Here is a 15,114-nt window from a genome sequence, read left to right as displayed (position 1 = left end):
TAGGAAGAAAAAGATTCTAACTCAGATTTGTGCCTGACCCAGCATTACCTTTCCTGATCAGCGTTTCCCCTTCCTTTTAAAGATATTTTTGCTCAGAGAGACAAAAGCATGCTATGCCCGGGGAGCAGATTTTCAAAGGCAGCAAGAAGAGTTAAGCATGATACCTGTTAAAACATAACGGGAAGCAAGTCTATTTTCCCACTGAAAGCTTCTCTGATGGCCGTTTATTTCACTATTTAAATATTACAGCTTTATTCTAGCTCAAGAGAAGATGAAAAGGTCACAGCCTCCTCGAGCTCGGAGGAAAGCGGTCCAACGGGCAGGCGGCACCGCACTCCCGGACAACGTAACGCGTGCGAGGCTCCGGCCTCGGCACGGGCACATCCTCTGCGGAGCAACTGGGAGCGTTGAAGCCTGGGCTGCCTGCCTTAAACACAGCCTGAACCAAGAATAGCCTGGGCTCCTGGGCACAGGTCAGGCGATGCTGAGTCACTTGCTGGCCAGTCCCCAGGCTCTCCAGCTGCCTTGGGCTCGGCCTCCCTCAAAGACACAACTTGTGCTACCGCACACAGCCCCAGCTCTGGCTGGGCATAACCGGCACCCTCAAGTCAGCCAGATGAGTGGTTCCAACACGAATCCCCGGTTCGTACCACCCCGTTTCCCTCCAGCTTCGGAGTGCAGCGCTGCTGCTGCCTTCCTGCCAATTAAACGCTACATTCATACATATCTTTGTAATTATGAATCAACTCACAAGCGGCGGTGCGCACCCCAGGCTCACACAGAACGGCAAACAATGTACTGTCACGGGTTGCATCAGCTGCTGCGATGCTCTCTCATGCCTTCAGGCTTACTAAAGCTGATCTAACTCTAATATAATGGCCTTTTTACCCGCCTCCTCCCCCAACAATTACCAGAGGCTTGGAAAGCCATTGAAATGCAAATAGCTGATGGAGAGGTTATTGGGGAACCAGACTGGGAAGGTACAAACGTTGTCCTGATAGTTTCCTTCAGTTTGACTCCAAAGGGACTGTAATCCTGAATTTCTCTCTGTAAAAATAGGAAGAGAGGCAATATTGTGAAGGTACAGACGGCCTTGTACGGCAGCTGAACTGCATCTTCCCCGTAATCTGGGACCCCTGTTACTCCCCTTAGTTGCTGCAGCAGCAGAGAGAATTGCACAGAAGCGTCTGTAACTCAAATGGCATGATACGAGCGTGCTGAACTACGCTAACTTACTGAAACCCGCTCTGGTGTGGGTTTTAGACACCTTCCCCCAGAAGGTTTGTGGAAGGCAAGGCACTGGGAGCCCTGCAGCCTGCAATTTTCTGCGTGGCCATAGATGAAAATCAGCAATAGATCATCCCCTTCTTGCTATCCCACCACATCATTCCACCCGAGCACTCCTAAAGAGGAATGTAACTCCTCCATGGCCTGTTTGCTCACTATCTTTTCCAGTGATGTTCCCACCAAGTACAAAAAGCACTGTACGGACCTGGGGCAGTCCCGACACTTGGCTGGAGCAGTCGGGGACAGCAATACCTCCCAACCGCTGTAAGATGGGGTGGGACCAGGACAACCCAGACACATCTTCAGGCTTTCAGTGCCCACTAAGACCTTAGGAATTCCTCCTAAATATAGGCTGCATCCTCACCTCCTTTTCCTGTAGTGAAACAACCTATAAATATCAATAAAGAAGATATTTACTGTATTATTAACAATTTCCTCCACCCATTTAAAAGAGATGTAGAGAAGAGGGTCCAGCACCCGGTGCACCTGAACTACGAGTGTCAGCTTGTTTGCTTCTGCAAGGAGGCGGCTGAGGGCAGATCTAATCACAGTTTACAGCTGCTTAGGGGCAGTTACTAAGATAGTGCCAAATGCTTCTTGGCAGTGGCAGGCAACACAACAGGCCGTGATGGCCAAAGAAGTTTTAAGGGGCAGTGGGGAGAGTCAGACTGGACCCAGGAGAATCTCCTTCACTAGGCAGTGGGGCAGCACTGCCGGAGGTCACCCAGGGAGGTGGGGGAGCCTCCATCCCTGAAGGTTTTCAACTCCTCACCAGACAAAGCCGTGGCTGATGTGACTTGCTGTCCGTGGGTCCTGCTCCGAGGGGGCGTTTGGGCTAGAGACCTCCAGAGGTCGCCTCCAGCCAACATTTCCGTGACTCCGTAACCTTCACATTAAAAACTTGGCATTAAAGAGGTGAAATTGCAGGAGCCCCTTCCCAGGAGCGGGGCACAGCACCCACGCCTGCACCATCGCCCCAGCCCGGCACCACCGCTGCCGCCCAGCCGGCACACCCGGCTCCCACAGCCCCCGGGGGTCCCACAGCCCCGGGGTCCTGCCCGCCGGCACACGCAGCTCCCACAGCCCCGGGGGTCCTGCCCGCCGGGCCCTCCCCGCCCACCGCTACAGCGCATCACATCCAGCAGCAACCCAGAGCCCCGCAGAGGTTTCCTGCGCATCTCCTCATCGCGATATGCAGCGCGGATTCTCCCCACTTCGGTGGGTAAATATGGGGCTGAGCCCAGCGGCAGCCCGGGCACACGCCCGGCGGGAGGATGCGGGCCGGGCCGGCGATGCGTTCTCGCCGCCACGGGAAGCGTCGGGCAGGGCACGGAGCCACCCAGCGCGGCAGCCTCCGGTACCGGCGCTCCGCAATCCCCCCACGGCGGCCGCAGCTCTCGCCGGGCGCGGACACCGCCGCGGCTCCCCCGCCGGGCCCGACGCCGAGCCGGAGCGCAGCGCGGCGGGGGCGGGGGGCGGTGGCTCCGTGCGCCCGCCCCGTCCCGCCCCGGCGGAGGGAGGTGGCCGGGCCCGCGGCAGACGTGCAGCCACGCTACGACATGGCCGGCTGCCGCCTCCTGGGGCTCCTCCTCGCCTTCGCCGCGCTGCTGGGCGCAGGTAGGGCGGCCCGGCCGCGGGAGGGGGCGGCCCAGGGTGTGGGTGGGGGGCGTCCCGCGGGGCGGCAGCGGGAGGGGGCGGCCCGGGGTGTGGGTGGGGGGGTCCCTGCGGGGCGCGGCGCGGTTTGCGCATGATCGTAACGCCGGGCCCGGCCCAGGCACGGCAGAACCCCCCTCCCCGGGCGGCCGGGGTCACCCGCAGGATGCACCCCCGAGGGGCAATCCCGCAGAGGCTGCAGCCCCCTCCTCGCTGTGGAGGCTCCCCAGGGTGGATGCATCCCCCCGATACCGTGCAGCCTTCCCCGGGGCGGGGGGGTGCCGAGGAGATGCACCCCCGAGGAGGGTCCCTAGCAGGGCCCCGAGGAGGATGCACCGCCCGGGGATCGCCCTTCGGGGGGGCCCGCACTGCCCCGGGGCCGCACCCTGCGCAGAGCACCCCGACCCTGCAGCGGATGGCGGGGTGCCAGCCTGTGCAGCACGGCCCGGCCCGAGCCCTTCCCTGGTCACCCCCGCTTCCCCCCCGGGCTGGGGGGGGGCACCGAGCGGGGCGCAGGCCCCCCACGTCTGGGCTCTTACCGTCCCCCGATAGCGTCTGTCCCTTCTCCCCTCCCAGGGATGCTCCTGCACAGGTACGTGACAGATATGATGGCTCTGAAGCTGTCATTAAATGACAATACCAGTGATTAAAGCATGTCAGAATACAGCTTATGCCTTTGAGGAAGCGTCACAACGGTGTTTAAACAAAACTGCAGGTGCAAAGCTCGGTAGCAGCCTGTGTCTGGGATAATCCAGAACAGAAGGAGTCTCAGAGTCGTCAGGAGAGGAGTTTGGTTTTGTATCTCTGCTCACTGAGCTGTTGGATTAGCTGATTCTCTGTGTGACCCAAATTTATCAGGCTGCTGGTTGTATTCTCTTTTTTTTAGTCCTGCTGATACTTCTGCAGATCGGAATAGTCTAACCCAGAAATCAGTCCCAGCTGGACAGTGACTAAGAAGATAATGAAAAAACCTATGTGGGTTTGTTTTTTTTTTTGGGGGGGGGGGGTAAAATCAATGCAAAGCTTACCACAACTCTTTGTTTCCTTTAAAAAGAAAGTACTCTTAAAAAGCTGTTTGTTTAAATAGGAAAAAAAAAAGTCCTCTTAAGGGTTGTACAGAGAAAAGAGCAATTATGTAAAAGTTTTTCTAAAAATCTGCTATTAGCTAGGAGGCACCCAGATTGGTTAGAGGATATTAGCATCAAACGTGAGCAGCTTTTGCTCTTGGAAGATTAGGTTTACCGTGAGTCAGCCTGGAGTTAATCTCAGTTTGCTTCAGGTACTTACCTGCTTGTGCACCTGGAAGGGTAACAGCGTGGTACAGAGTGGCTTATGCTCACCAGTTTAGCCACTACGTTTTTAATTGGGGGATATCAGTTTGACAGGCTGAGCTAAGAGCCTGTGCATAAAGTCCTGACTTTAGATTAAAATGAAAAAACCCCAACAATTAGTCAGCAGTAAAGCTATTTGCATTCTGTGGTGTTTGCAACAGGGTCAAAGAAAAATGCTGTTCTGTTTCGTGTTGGAGCTCCGGGCTGCAGGGTCCAGCTCTTAAATACCCTTGGCTGTGTTTGTATCAAAATGAATTTCACTGAAACGTTCATAAATCATTCCTGCCAGCGTGAGGCTTCACAGGTGATTGAACAACATTAAGTTCAGCCCCTGTCTGAGCTGCTTTAAATTGCCTTTCCCTGGAAATAACTCTATAAAGGTAAGCGGGCTCTGCACTTGCAATCTCTTCTGCCCTGCCAACACCAGACACATAGAGACGAGGTTCTGGTGTGTGGCTTCAGCCTTTCAGCGTGGCCTCTGGTTCCTCCCCTGGTGTTATTTCGGTAGTGGCTCTCCCAGCCCAGCCTGCTCCTCCCTCGGTCTCTCTCCCAAACGTTTTGGAGCAGGTTTGCAGCACCCTGATGGAGGCTCCGAGAGCCCTTCCCCGCCTGAGCACTGAACTGGCCTTTCGGGTACCAGAGTGGCCTCCCCGCCGTCATCCCCCGCCCACAGGAAAATATCAGGTAGTGTTAAAGAAGTGGGTTTCCGAGGCGGGGCTTTCTGCCCCAGCTCCTCAGTACAGCAGCAACAGAAATCAAATTCTTCATTGCCTCTATTCGCTGGCTTTTTTTTGGCTTCTTGTTCTGAAAAAGTTTTTCCATCGCTGCCGATGGTGAGTTGCAGACAGCTGAGTCTCTTGCAAGCTCAGAGGTTTACAAATTAGCAAGAACCAAGGATAACAAACTAGACAACAAAATTGGTCTGTAGCATGATTCCTGCAGCTGAGGTCCAGATCCACCACCGACACAAGAAAAATGTACCTCTTGGCTGTGGCTGTCCAGCAAAGCAGGAACAAACCCCTACTTTTTAATTGAAAAAATATGGTAGGTTTTGGGTTTCTCTTTGGTCAAATCCCACTGCGTTTCTCTTCATACATGACGGTGCAGTGGACTATCGGACACAGCCGTGCCACATCCATCTGCGCCTCCGAGCTGCCTCCACCCTCGCCGCCCGCCTGGCCGTGGGTGCAATGCTGGAAAGAGGAATTGCTCGCAGGGCAACAAGCTGTTCTCCAGTGCCGCTAGACTCTGGCATATTCCCACAGCATGTGGGGGGCAGAAGCATTAAAGTATTTTGAGGAGATGGAGGAAACCAAACACCCTGCAAAGCCTTTCTGCTGCAGACAGAGCAGCAGCCAGAGGCGAGCGCTCCCTGTGCATTGCACGATGTTTTAAATGCACAGATCTGTGGCTTTTCCAGATAGTTATGTTTGAGTCATCATTAGCCACATATTTGTGCAAAGTCATAAGGAAAACAGTCAAACAAAGAACTTTCCACAGTTGTTTTTCCCCTTCTCCCATCCTCACTCTCATGGTAAGCCAGTACAGAGACGCACTGATGTGTTTTTGTGGAAGGATGGCGATTTTGACATCTGAGGTCAGCGTTCTTGCAGGGAGCACAAAGTTATCTCTTACAGGCCAGGCAGAGGGGCGCATGGAGGTTTTATGCTTTATGTTGCGTAAGAAAAGCTTGAAGAAAAACTTCATGCCTACAAACCAGCAATAAAAATAGTTGGGCACGTCCTCCAAAGTTGCAATATCAGCAGTGACAGGAGACTCTTCGTGTTGTCATCCCATGTCTTAATAGGCAGCATCTCACAGATCACCTCTCCTCTCAAGTGTGACTACAGTATCCCACCAGCAATTACAATAATTACTTAAATGTGAAAGTAATATTAGACAGTATAATCAGTTATTTATAACTGTTGCACAGATGGCTACAGTCACTGCAGGCGGCTCCTCCGCACAACGATGCCCAGCCGAGAGCGTAGAGAAAGCAGAAAGGAGCCAGCTCTTTTCCAGATGTTTTTGCAGGTGTTTGGGCTCTGCTTTGCCGTGGGCAGTGGTGGAAACAGCTGGCAGAAAAGGGGGTGCCGGTGCCAGGTGACCCACCATCTCTGCGCCTATTGCTTGCCAGGGTCAGGCCAGGAGAGCTGCAGGGAGGAATTATTTGGAGTAGAAGCGAAAGCCTTGGTTTGGCGCTGCTGTCGAAGCTGACGGAGGTAGCAGCGTTGTGTAAAGCGTTTACGTGCGCTAAAAATCTTTGTTATAATATATTATTATGTTATTAAATTTATAATTACCAGGTATCAGCAGCGAGTCAAAGTAATACATTTAAAGAATAATTTTTACTTTGATAGTGTCTTTAGTGCGTATGACAAAGCAGGAGAAGCTAAATTGGTTTTCTTACAAATTATCTCGGATCTTTGAACAAATGTGCAGTAATTAAATGTGCCATGCCCAGATATTTATGTACATAACTTTGGAAATAATTAATTTCCATACTTCTGCTTGTATTTCAGAACTTTTTCTTCTGCCAGCCTAGTGATATCTATGCTTGGAAACAGCCGTTTAACTCTTGGGGTTTTTTTTTCCATCTACAAAAATGTAATTTTTTTTCCTTACCTCTGTTGCAACCGTTTCAGCCCTTGAAGCACATAAAACACAAGAGTCTATTGATCTCCAGTGTTGACTAGAATAAACTTTTAGGACTGCTCAGTTTAAAGACAAATTTGTTTCTCCTTGGAAAAATATCTCCTGGAGGTTTAAGGCATTGACTTTACGATTAGCTACAGGAAAAACTGGGTGTTTATTAGACAGTGCTTCTGAAGCCACCCTAATAACAAAACATATGTTTAATAAACTGCATAACACTGATGGCAAAGAGAAAACCTTTGCAATAATTCCTTTGTAATCTGATTGATATAATTCACAACTGGTGGAAGAACTTGAACAGAGGAAAATGGGAGAAGATGAAGGTGGCATATCAGAATGCAGAACATGAAAGGACTTTTTTTGAAAAGGAAACTTCAAAGTTGGGGATCCAGATGCTGGAGTCCCTGGCTGTGATCTGGGATGTGAGCACAAGAAGGCGTTGGCTGAGTGAACGAGGCTTTTGAGAAGAAAGTAGAGAGCCCTGCTACGAGCCTGTGAGCCGTTGCAAAGTGAGAGGCGAATGCTTTCTGTGTGCTTGCAGGGATTTCAGTGGAGCTGCATGGGGTCAGGTTTGGTTTTGATCTCCTGAAGCTCGGCCTACAGGTGCAATGTGGATAAAGTTAATGCTGATACATATTTACAAAACTGTCTTGTAGTCACTCCAAAATCCTTTTTTCATTGCTTTCCAGCCTTGCCTGGGAAATACAGAAAATTATTGTGGTAGGAGTACCAGGGCCACAAGCAGAAAGCTGATGCTGAGTGCAAGCGCTTCTTCCCTGAGATACCCAACCACATGAGCAGCGGCTTCAGGGAAGGAGCGAGCCAGGTTGCTGTAGGGATGTATGTGTAGAAAAGCCAAAGAAAGCAAAACCAGAGGCATTGGCAAGATTTTGGAGGGGGCAGCTCAGGCAGGGAGGAGGGACGTGAACAGCATCATTCTGCTGTTGGAAAGCTCCTCAGGCTGGCACAGGGTTGTCCCCAGCAAACAAGGTGCTGGGAAAGAACTGCTCAGCGTTTTGCTTGCCCTTTGAAATGCTCTCTTTTCTCGTGCACAAAGAAATCTGGAGAGAAAGAACTTGTCAAAGTTGGAAGAATCTTACTGAAATCCTGCTTCAGAAGGACCTGCTCGGGGTTGGGTGTTCAGGGGTAACTGCAGTGCGGGCACCAGGAGGGTGGGAGGCCAAAGCTAAACAAGCAGAAGAGGTTTCCAGCCCCACTGTGGGTGACAAAGGAGGAGCTTGTGCTGCAGAAGGGACATTAGATCTGTGGTAAGATTTTGAACAGCACATTAATCTGTGACCATAAAGCATTGTCTGCGGACAAACATACGCTTTTAGGGGTAGGAGCTTAGGGAAAAGTCTCTATATTGGATCTCTATATCACCTATATGGGATGAAAGCCAGCAGCTTGGTGGAGCACGCGTCTCCGTGATGCCCAGGCACCTCCATTCAGGTGTCCCTGCTACTGCAGGACTTGGGTCATCTTTCCCAACAACATGATCTGAGCAAAGCTTATGCCAGACCCTGTCTACCTTATTTGGAGCAAAAACTTCCTCAGGTCCCATCCGGTACATAGCATTCCTCTCAGAGATTCGTCTCATTTTCACTACAGAGCCCAAGCATACCCTGGGGTACGCTTTCATGCCATGAAGAGGTAGACCAAGAATTGGTGAAACTTCACCCTTGCCCAGCACGTTTGTACTCTGCTCTCATGAGACCCCACCTGCAGTGCTACGTCCAGCTCTGGGGCCCCCAGCATAAGAAGAACATGGAGCTGTTGGAGCGAGTCCAGAGGAGGCCACGAAGATGATCCGAGGGCTGGAGCACCTCTGCTATGGAGACAGGCTGAGAGAGTTGGGCTTGTTCAGCCTGGAGAAGAGAAGGCTCCAGGGAGACCTTATAGCACCTTCCAGTACCTGAAGGGGCTACAGGAAAGCTGGAGAGGGACTTTTTACAAGGGCATGGAGTGATACGATAAGGGGGAATGGTTTTAAACTGGAAGAGGGTAGATTTAGATTAGATCTTAGGAAGAAATTCTTTCCTGTGAGGGTGGTGAGACACTGGCACAGGTTGCCCAGAGAAGCTGTGGATGCCCCCTCCCTGGCAGTGTTCAAGGCCAGGCTGGATGGGGCTTTGAGCAACCTGGTCTGGTGGAAGGTGTCCCTGCCTATGGCAGGGGGGTTGGAACTAGATGATCTTTAAGGTCCCATCCAACCCAAACCATTCTATGATTTTCACCGCCCTGGAAGTTTTTTTGGCCAGAGAAATCCCCATGTGACCTGACCCTGATGCAATGCCGGGCTGAAAAAGTTGCAGCCCCCCAAAGCTGAATCAAGGCAATGCTTCCAGCTGGTGCCAGCCTGCCCTGAGCATCGCCCTCGCCCCCAGGCAAAGCCCTGCTTTCTGACCCAGAAACAAGCTGGTTTCTGACCCAGGTGCTTCTGCTGGGGTGGGTGTTCAGCCTGGCTCACTGGGCATCAGCTACTGCTGCTGGTGACAGACTGTCTCACGCACTGTCAAGAGATGCTGAGTGGATGCCATGCAGTTTGCGTGTAATTATTTGCCAGGAAACCGGAATTCATTATTTCCAAAAATCCAAAGGGCAGCACTAAGCTTTGAGCCCACGTGTATTTTTAAAAGTGCAGACAGATCCTAATACATGGCTTTGGCCTCGTGCAGAAAATAGAGCATTTTTAAGTGAGGTTAAAGCATGTGTCTGAAAAAAAAAAAAAGGTATATTCCTTCTTTCCTTTTTTTTTTTTATGATGGTCTTAACTGTATGAAAGGTTTAGATACTTTTGCAGAGGAAATCTCAGAGCCATAACACTTGAATTAAAAAAAACAGTTGCTAAGCATTTGTTTTGTAAATGTTGGTGCTATTTCCTCTACAAGTTCCTCTACATTTCCTCTACACCAGAGAGAGCAAGAGACCTGTTGGTGTAATCTTTGAACTCAGTGAGCTCTGATTTTTAAGTTTAAATTATTTCATGCCACATCAATAGCAAACGGTGCTCTGGTTAGAAGGCAACTGTTCCTCTGGTGATGGGAGGCAAAACCTGGTAGCTGGGCACCTCCTTCATCTAGAAAAGTGTTTTAGCTCAGAATTGAACAGCTGTCCACGACTTAAAAAAATGACATTTAAAAAATTATAGTCATGAAATAATTTTTTAAAAAAACCTGAAATTCTGTAACAAGAATTTTCAGAATTTTTCCTTATAAATTGTCATTGACTTAACCACTTTTTTTTCCCCGGCAGAAGTATTTCAGCAGACCTTTCCCACCTGCATAACAGAGGACTCTGCTTTTGCCTCCTAGCAGGGCAGTCAGGAGGCAGTGGGAGCACAGCGGATGCTCACCAGTGGGCTCTGTGTAAAGCTGGTTTTACCCCCCCAGTTGCAGACACAGTCTGTGCTGGGCACGGGAGGTGGCAGGGACTGGATGCACACCCCAAACCCCACTTCCCAGGGCGCTTCTCCAAACTTCTTTAGGAAAGCAAGGAGCCAAACCCACCTTGTTGAAAATGAGCTGGTGCAAAAGGCTGAGGGATGTGGCACAGCTTCCCTTGCTGCGGGCGAGCCAAGAGGGGTGGTCTTGCAGCTGCTGGGCTGGGGGGGGGGGGATTAAAAATCACTGCCAGTTCCTGCAGCACCTGCTCACAATTGCCCCCAGCAGATCTCTGCTGCTGCTTCCTCCTTGGGGGATTGTGGAGCCTGCCTCCCTGTTGTCTCTGCATGCTGGAAGCCCCTTGCCACGGTGGGACGGAGTGGTCCCTTGGCAGCACCACCCGGCTCTGCGATGCTCCGGGGAGCCACGTCGCCCAGATCAGTGGGGACCACGGCCGAGCCCTGCGTGTCCCAGCGCACCTGATGTGCTGAGGGTGTGGACAGCAGAGACTGGATCCTGAGCAATTGCCCACCTTGATCCAAATACCCAATATTTGCCTTGGAAAGGCAGGCAGGCAGGCAGCTGCAGGCGCCGCAGCAGCGGGCAGGAGCCCTGCATTGCAGGCTGTGGTGACGAGGGCAGACAAGGGCCTTCAGCCAGGGGGAGGGCTGTGACCCCCCGCGCTTGCCCAGGGCCTCGCTCCGTCCGTCAGCATCACCAAAGATCTTCATTTCCACTGCTGCTCCGCTTGTGATTTTAAATAGCGTAGTACAGCAGGAGCAGCACATCCCAAGTGGTGAACCAGCATTTTTACCGTGTAATTCCCTATTTACCTACTTTTAACTACAGCATCTTTATCTGATGAGAGCAGTCTCTTTCCATCAGGAATCAGGTGATAAGCATTTAATCTCCTGCCTCAGTTTTCTTTGGGCTCCTGCATCGCTGGCTTTGTCATCACTTATTCTGCACTAGGTTATGAACAAAATGCTTTCATGCCACTATTTGTTGTCTGGTTGATAAACAGGCACCTTTGGCCCTAGGCAAATTCCTAGTCATTCCTTAATGTGTGAGCAGAAATCAAGTGGCTAATGTGAATGTGCCTCAAAATGTTTCTGGGTGGACAGCACGCAGGAAACATGCAAGCACCTCAATTTTCAGCCCTGCACCCACAGTCATAGGGGGAAAAGCAACTTGCTGAGTTTTCTGACCTTCACTAGGGATCACAAACCAAGTGCGTGGGGGTCTGTGTTTCCCACCCTACGCCTGGTGTGGCAGGGCTGGGCGAAGGCGCAGTGCCAGTGCCCCTGGACACAGGTGGTGCCAAGGCTGCCCCCAACGTGGCTCCAGCTCAGCTCCTGCCTTTCCCTGGCAGGGATGGCTCCTGGCATTGCCGCAGTGGGCCATGGCCATCTGCCCTCCGCTGTGGGCAAACCAGGCTGAGTGCTCAAGAGCAGGGTCACAGCACCCCACATCTCCCCTTCCCTTGCTGCAAGAGCAGTAATCCCCTTCTCCAGCAGACCCCTGCATATTGCACCTGGATGGGGACAAACACAAGTCCTGGATGACACCATTGGTTCTTCCATGACGTGAGAAAGTCACCTTTCACCATTCCCTAACCTGCGCAGCGAGGGTCAGTGCTAATTTCCCCTCTACCACTAGCAAAGTGGTTGGGATCTGGGAATAAAAAAAATTATGCCATCCCCCTTTAGGTATAATAAATTATTCTTCCTTAAAAAAAATGAACAACACAAACAGCAAAAGAGTGAAAAGAAGGAACAACTCCCTTTCCCATCAGACGCACCTTTGAATTATTGAGGGTTACCTGGGGCGTTTTCCCAGCAAAGGCAAGATGTGGTTTCTGGGCTCAGCGACAGAGCTCCTGGGAGGGCTGGGACAGGCTGAGCTCCCACTGCCCTCCTTAGTCCTTGGCCACAATGTCCCCATACCCAGCCCAGGCACAGGGAGCTGGGCATCATCCTATCCTCAGCCAGGCTCAGGCACTCCCCACAAAGGGAGGAACCTTAAATACTTGTGCTCAAAACCTTCCAGCCCTTTGCTCCTGATGCAATTGATCTGGGACTAATTGAAAACAGGTTTTGGCAATGCTGCAGCAGAGCCCTCTGTGACACAGCCCTCAAAGAATGATTAGCTTATTAAAGTTGCTTAGAAAACATCACCTGCTCTATGTGCAGAGATGTCAGAGTGCCTTGGAAACCTTGAAAGCTTTGAGTGCTGATAGTGAAGAAAACCCTTTTAGTTGGCATCTTGTATTGCTGGAACAGGGCTACCTGCTTTCTGACCGTGCTGGGGTGGAAGAAGACCTGATGAAATATTTGTTTCACATGGGGTCAGGGAGAGGACGATGCTGTGGAGCCAGGGATGGGGCAGACACAGTCAGTGGCTGCTGGTCCAAGGTATCCCATGGGAAACCCTGATGTGATGCCTTTCCTAGCTCCGGTAGTGCTGCCCTTGATGGGGCTTTGCTTGTCACTCCAAGCTGTTGAGGGTTGCTGCCGGCACCCGGAGGTGTTCATCTGTCCGTGGTGGGGGGCACGGCTCTGGCCAGTGCTTTTGGGGAGCCTGGGGTGCACAAATGGGTCGGGGAGCTGGTGGTCTCCTGCAGAGCTGAGGGCTCCAGCCCAGCCTGAGGCTTTGGAGCCTCCCAGGAGCCAGACACCTTCCTTGAGCAGCTCAAGCCCTCTGCAAGCTGGTTACCAGATGCGGCTGTTGGGAAAAAGGAGACAAGGGTGCTTCCCTCTGGGGTTTTAAATCTTGCTATAGAGTGAGAAAGGCTGTGTGCGATGGCAGCGGATGAGAAGCTCCTCCCCGATGTGGTTTTTGTCTGGTCTCTGCAGAGTGACCTGCCGTCAGCTCTCGGTGTGGTGGCGGAGACTGAGCTGACAGCTGCTCCCCGGGGCCATGGGACACTGTGGGGTGTGTGGGACAGTGCTGCTTCTTCGGGTGCTTTGGGAGCAACCTGGAGGTCTGTCCTTCCACCCAAGGTGGGGAGAGGATGCGTTGGGACCTTTGGGCAGCCCTCAGCATGGCGCAGGGCAGATGGACACGGGCGTCCCTCGAGCATTCAGCGCCTGGCAGGGGAGCTCCCAGGAAGGGCTTGCCTTCTCCTGCCTGCTGAGCCGGTGGCCTTTCTGGCCCAGCCCCACATCATGGTGCTAACGGTGTCTGCTGAGAAGGCGCATGGAGCCCACCAGATGCAGGCTGGTTTTGCTGGTCGCCTTTTCCTCGCCACCTCCATCGCTCTTGCTGGGTGCCAAGCTTATTGTGTGCTGACGCCGAATAATTTAAATTATTCCTGGTAAGCCTTGAAATCAAGTTGTAATAGATATCTGCTTCTTGACTGGTTGTCCCAGCGCACAGAAAAGCAGAATTTTCCTGTGGCTTGAAAACCCAGATGATGTGCGTTGCCCGGAGCCGCAGACAGCACTGCTCACACCGGGGCTGTGCTGCCCATCCTGCCCCATCCGCCGGGCCCGGCTCGGCTCGCCCGGCCCAAGGAGGGGGTAGAACCGGGGAGCGGTGGATCCGAGGTGCCCGGCGTGGACCCGGCAGCGCAGAGGGCAGCGGGGTGACGGAGCCCGCGTGGGTCCCGGTGGCTCGGCAGCAACGCGCTGACTTCAGCGGAGGCTTTTAGGCGTCTCTGTTAATAGGTTTCAAACATAACCACCATTAGTCCCTTCACAAAGAGAAAGTCTTCATTATGCAAATTCTCATCTTACAGCTTTATTCATGTGCTTCCTGGCAGGCTTTCCTTTAATCTCAAGAGCAAGATTGCTTGGAATTACCATATACCCTTGTTAATTGCATAAAAAAAAAAGAGAAAAATTCAGCAGAGGTTGTTTTTGCCATAATCAAGAGTGATTTTGATTAGTTCTTCTGGAAATCAAAATGTTTCGCTGGGAATGGAGAAGGAGGACGGCAGTGTTGCCTCGTGCCCCGCGAGGAGCAGGGGCCATCCCAGCCCGGGGGCTGCGTCCCACCGCTCTTGGCTGGCCGTGCCCCGGCCGGGGCCATGTACCCCCGGCGTCACCCGTCGGTCCTGCTGCCGCGGCGGGTGTGAGGGGCTGTTTCTCCCCCACGTGGCTTCCCAGCAGAGCCCTGCTCCCTCTCGTCCCGGCGGCTGCTGGCAGGGGTGTCTGTGCAGGAGCACATCCCTGAGTGATCTTGTCCTCCCTGGCAGCGGCCGAGGAGCCAGAGGAAGCTCAGAGTCTGCTTTTCAAAGCAGGGCTAGCTTCAGGAGGAGGCTCCGGCCAGAAGCCCAGCTGCTCCGAGGCCGTCCTTGCCTGCCTGGCCAGCCAGCGCTGCTCCCAGAGACGGCCCGTGACACCCCAGCTCCGAGGAGCTTTGCCCTCCCTGCGCGTGTAGGACTGTGCTGTGGTCTTAGCAGTCAGCAAGAACTCGAGATTTGCGAGTGACTTGGCACTTGCGAGCGAATTCCCCACGTGTTTGGCCAGCGGCTGGGGCTGGCGCCCGGGCAGGGGTGGTGGAGAGCATCAGTCAGGGTGAAGCTCTGGCCTGTGCTGACCAGGGTCACTGCTCCGGCCGGCATCATGGTGCCGGTGCCTGCTCCGGGGGAGGTCCCTGGGGACCCCCGGTGCTGCCAGAGGCACCCCGGCTGCTGCAGGCCAGACCTGCGCCCACAGAGGAGCACCTGTTTGCTCCCCGCAGACCTTTGGGGCTGTATCTTTGCCGAGACAGTGGAAAACACCACTGCGAGGACGCAGCCCAGCACCAGTAGCGTGACCCAGCCCTGCACCCGAAACCCCTCCATCCCCAGCGCCCTGCAG

At 53.0% G+C, this 15,114-nt stretch overlaps 1 protein-coding gene and 1 long non-coding RNA gene across 3 annotated transcripts in view; one reads left to right on the top strand and one right to left on the bottom strand.

Annotated features, from left to right (window-relative positions):
* Nucleotides 1–223: 223 nt before the first annotated feature.
* Nucleotides 224–2,735, bottom strand: LOC137669782 (uncharacterized). Of its 2 annotated transcripts, none has more exons than XR_011049165.1 (4): nucleotides 2,649–2,735; nucleotides 2,060–2,173; nucleotides 1,493–1,675; nucleotides 224–1,047 (listed from the first exon to the last, which is right to left on the bottom strand). It is a non-coding gene; the product is annotated as an uncharacterized lncRNA (long non-coding RNA). The 2 variants fall into 2 exon arrangements; XR_011049166.1 differs by having other exon boundaries at nucleotides 2,408–2,709.
* Nucleotides 2,736–2,804: 69 nt separating this feature from the next.
* Nucleotides 2,805–15,114, top strand: part of CD99L2 (CD99 molecule like 2) — a 34,141-nt gene continuing 21,831 nt past the window's right edge. Inside the window, exon 1 of the mRNA XM_068412031.1 lies at nucleotides 2,805–2,904. Coding sequence (XP_068268132.1) covers nucleotides 2,847–2,904 — 58 coding nt within the window. The 5' untranslated portion in view covers nucleotides 2,805–2,846. The remainder of the gene's footprint in view (nucleotides 2,905–15,114) is intronic.

The sequence above is a fragment of the Nyctibius grandis genome, chromosome 13 (genome assembly GCF_013368605.1).
Source record: "Nyctibius grandis isolate bNycGra1 chromosome 13, bNycGra1.pri, whole genome shotgun sequence".
NCBI lineage: Eukaryota > Metazoa > Chordata > Aves > Nyctibiiformes > Nyctibiidae > Nyctibius > Nyctibius grandis.
Note: the sequence above shows the minus strand (reverse complement) of the source record. Positions and strands in the feature narration are given on the sequence as shown.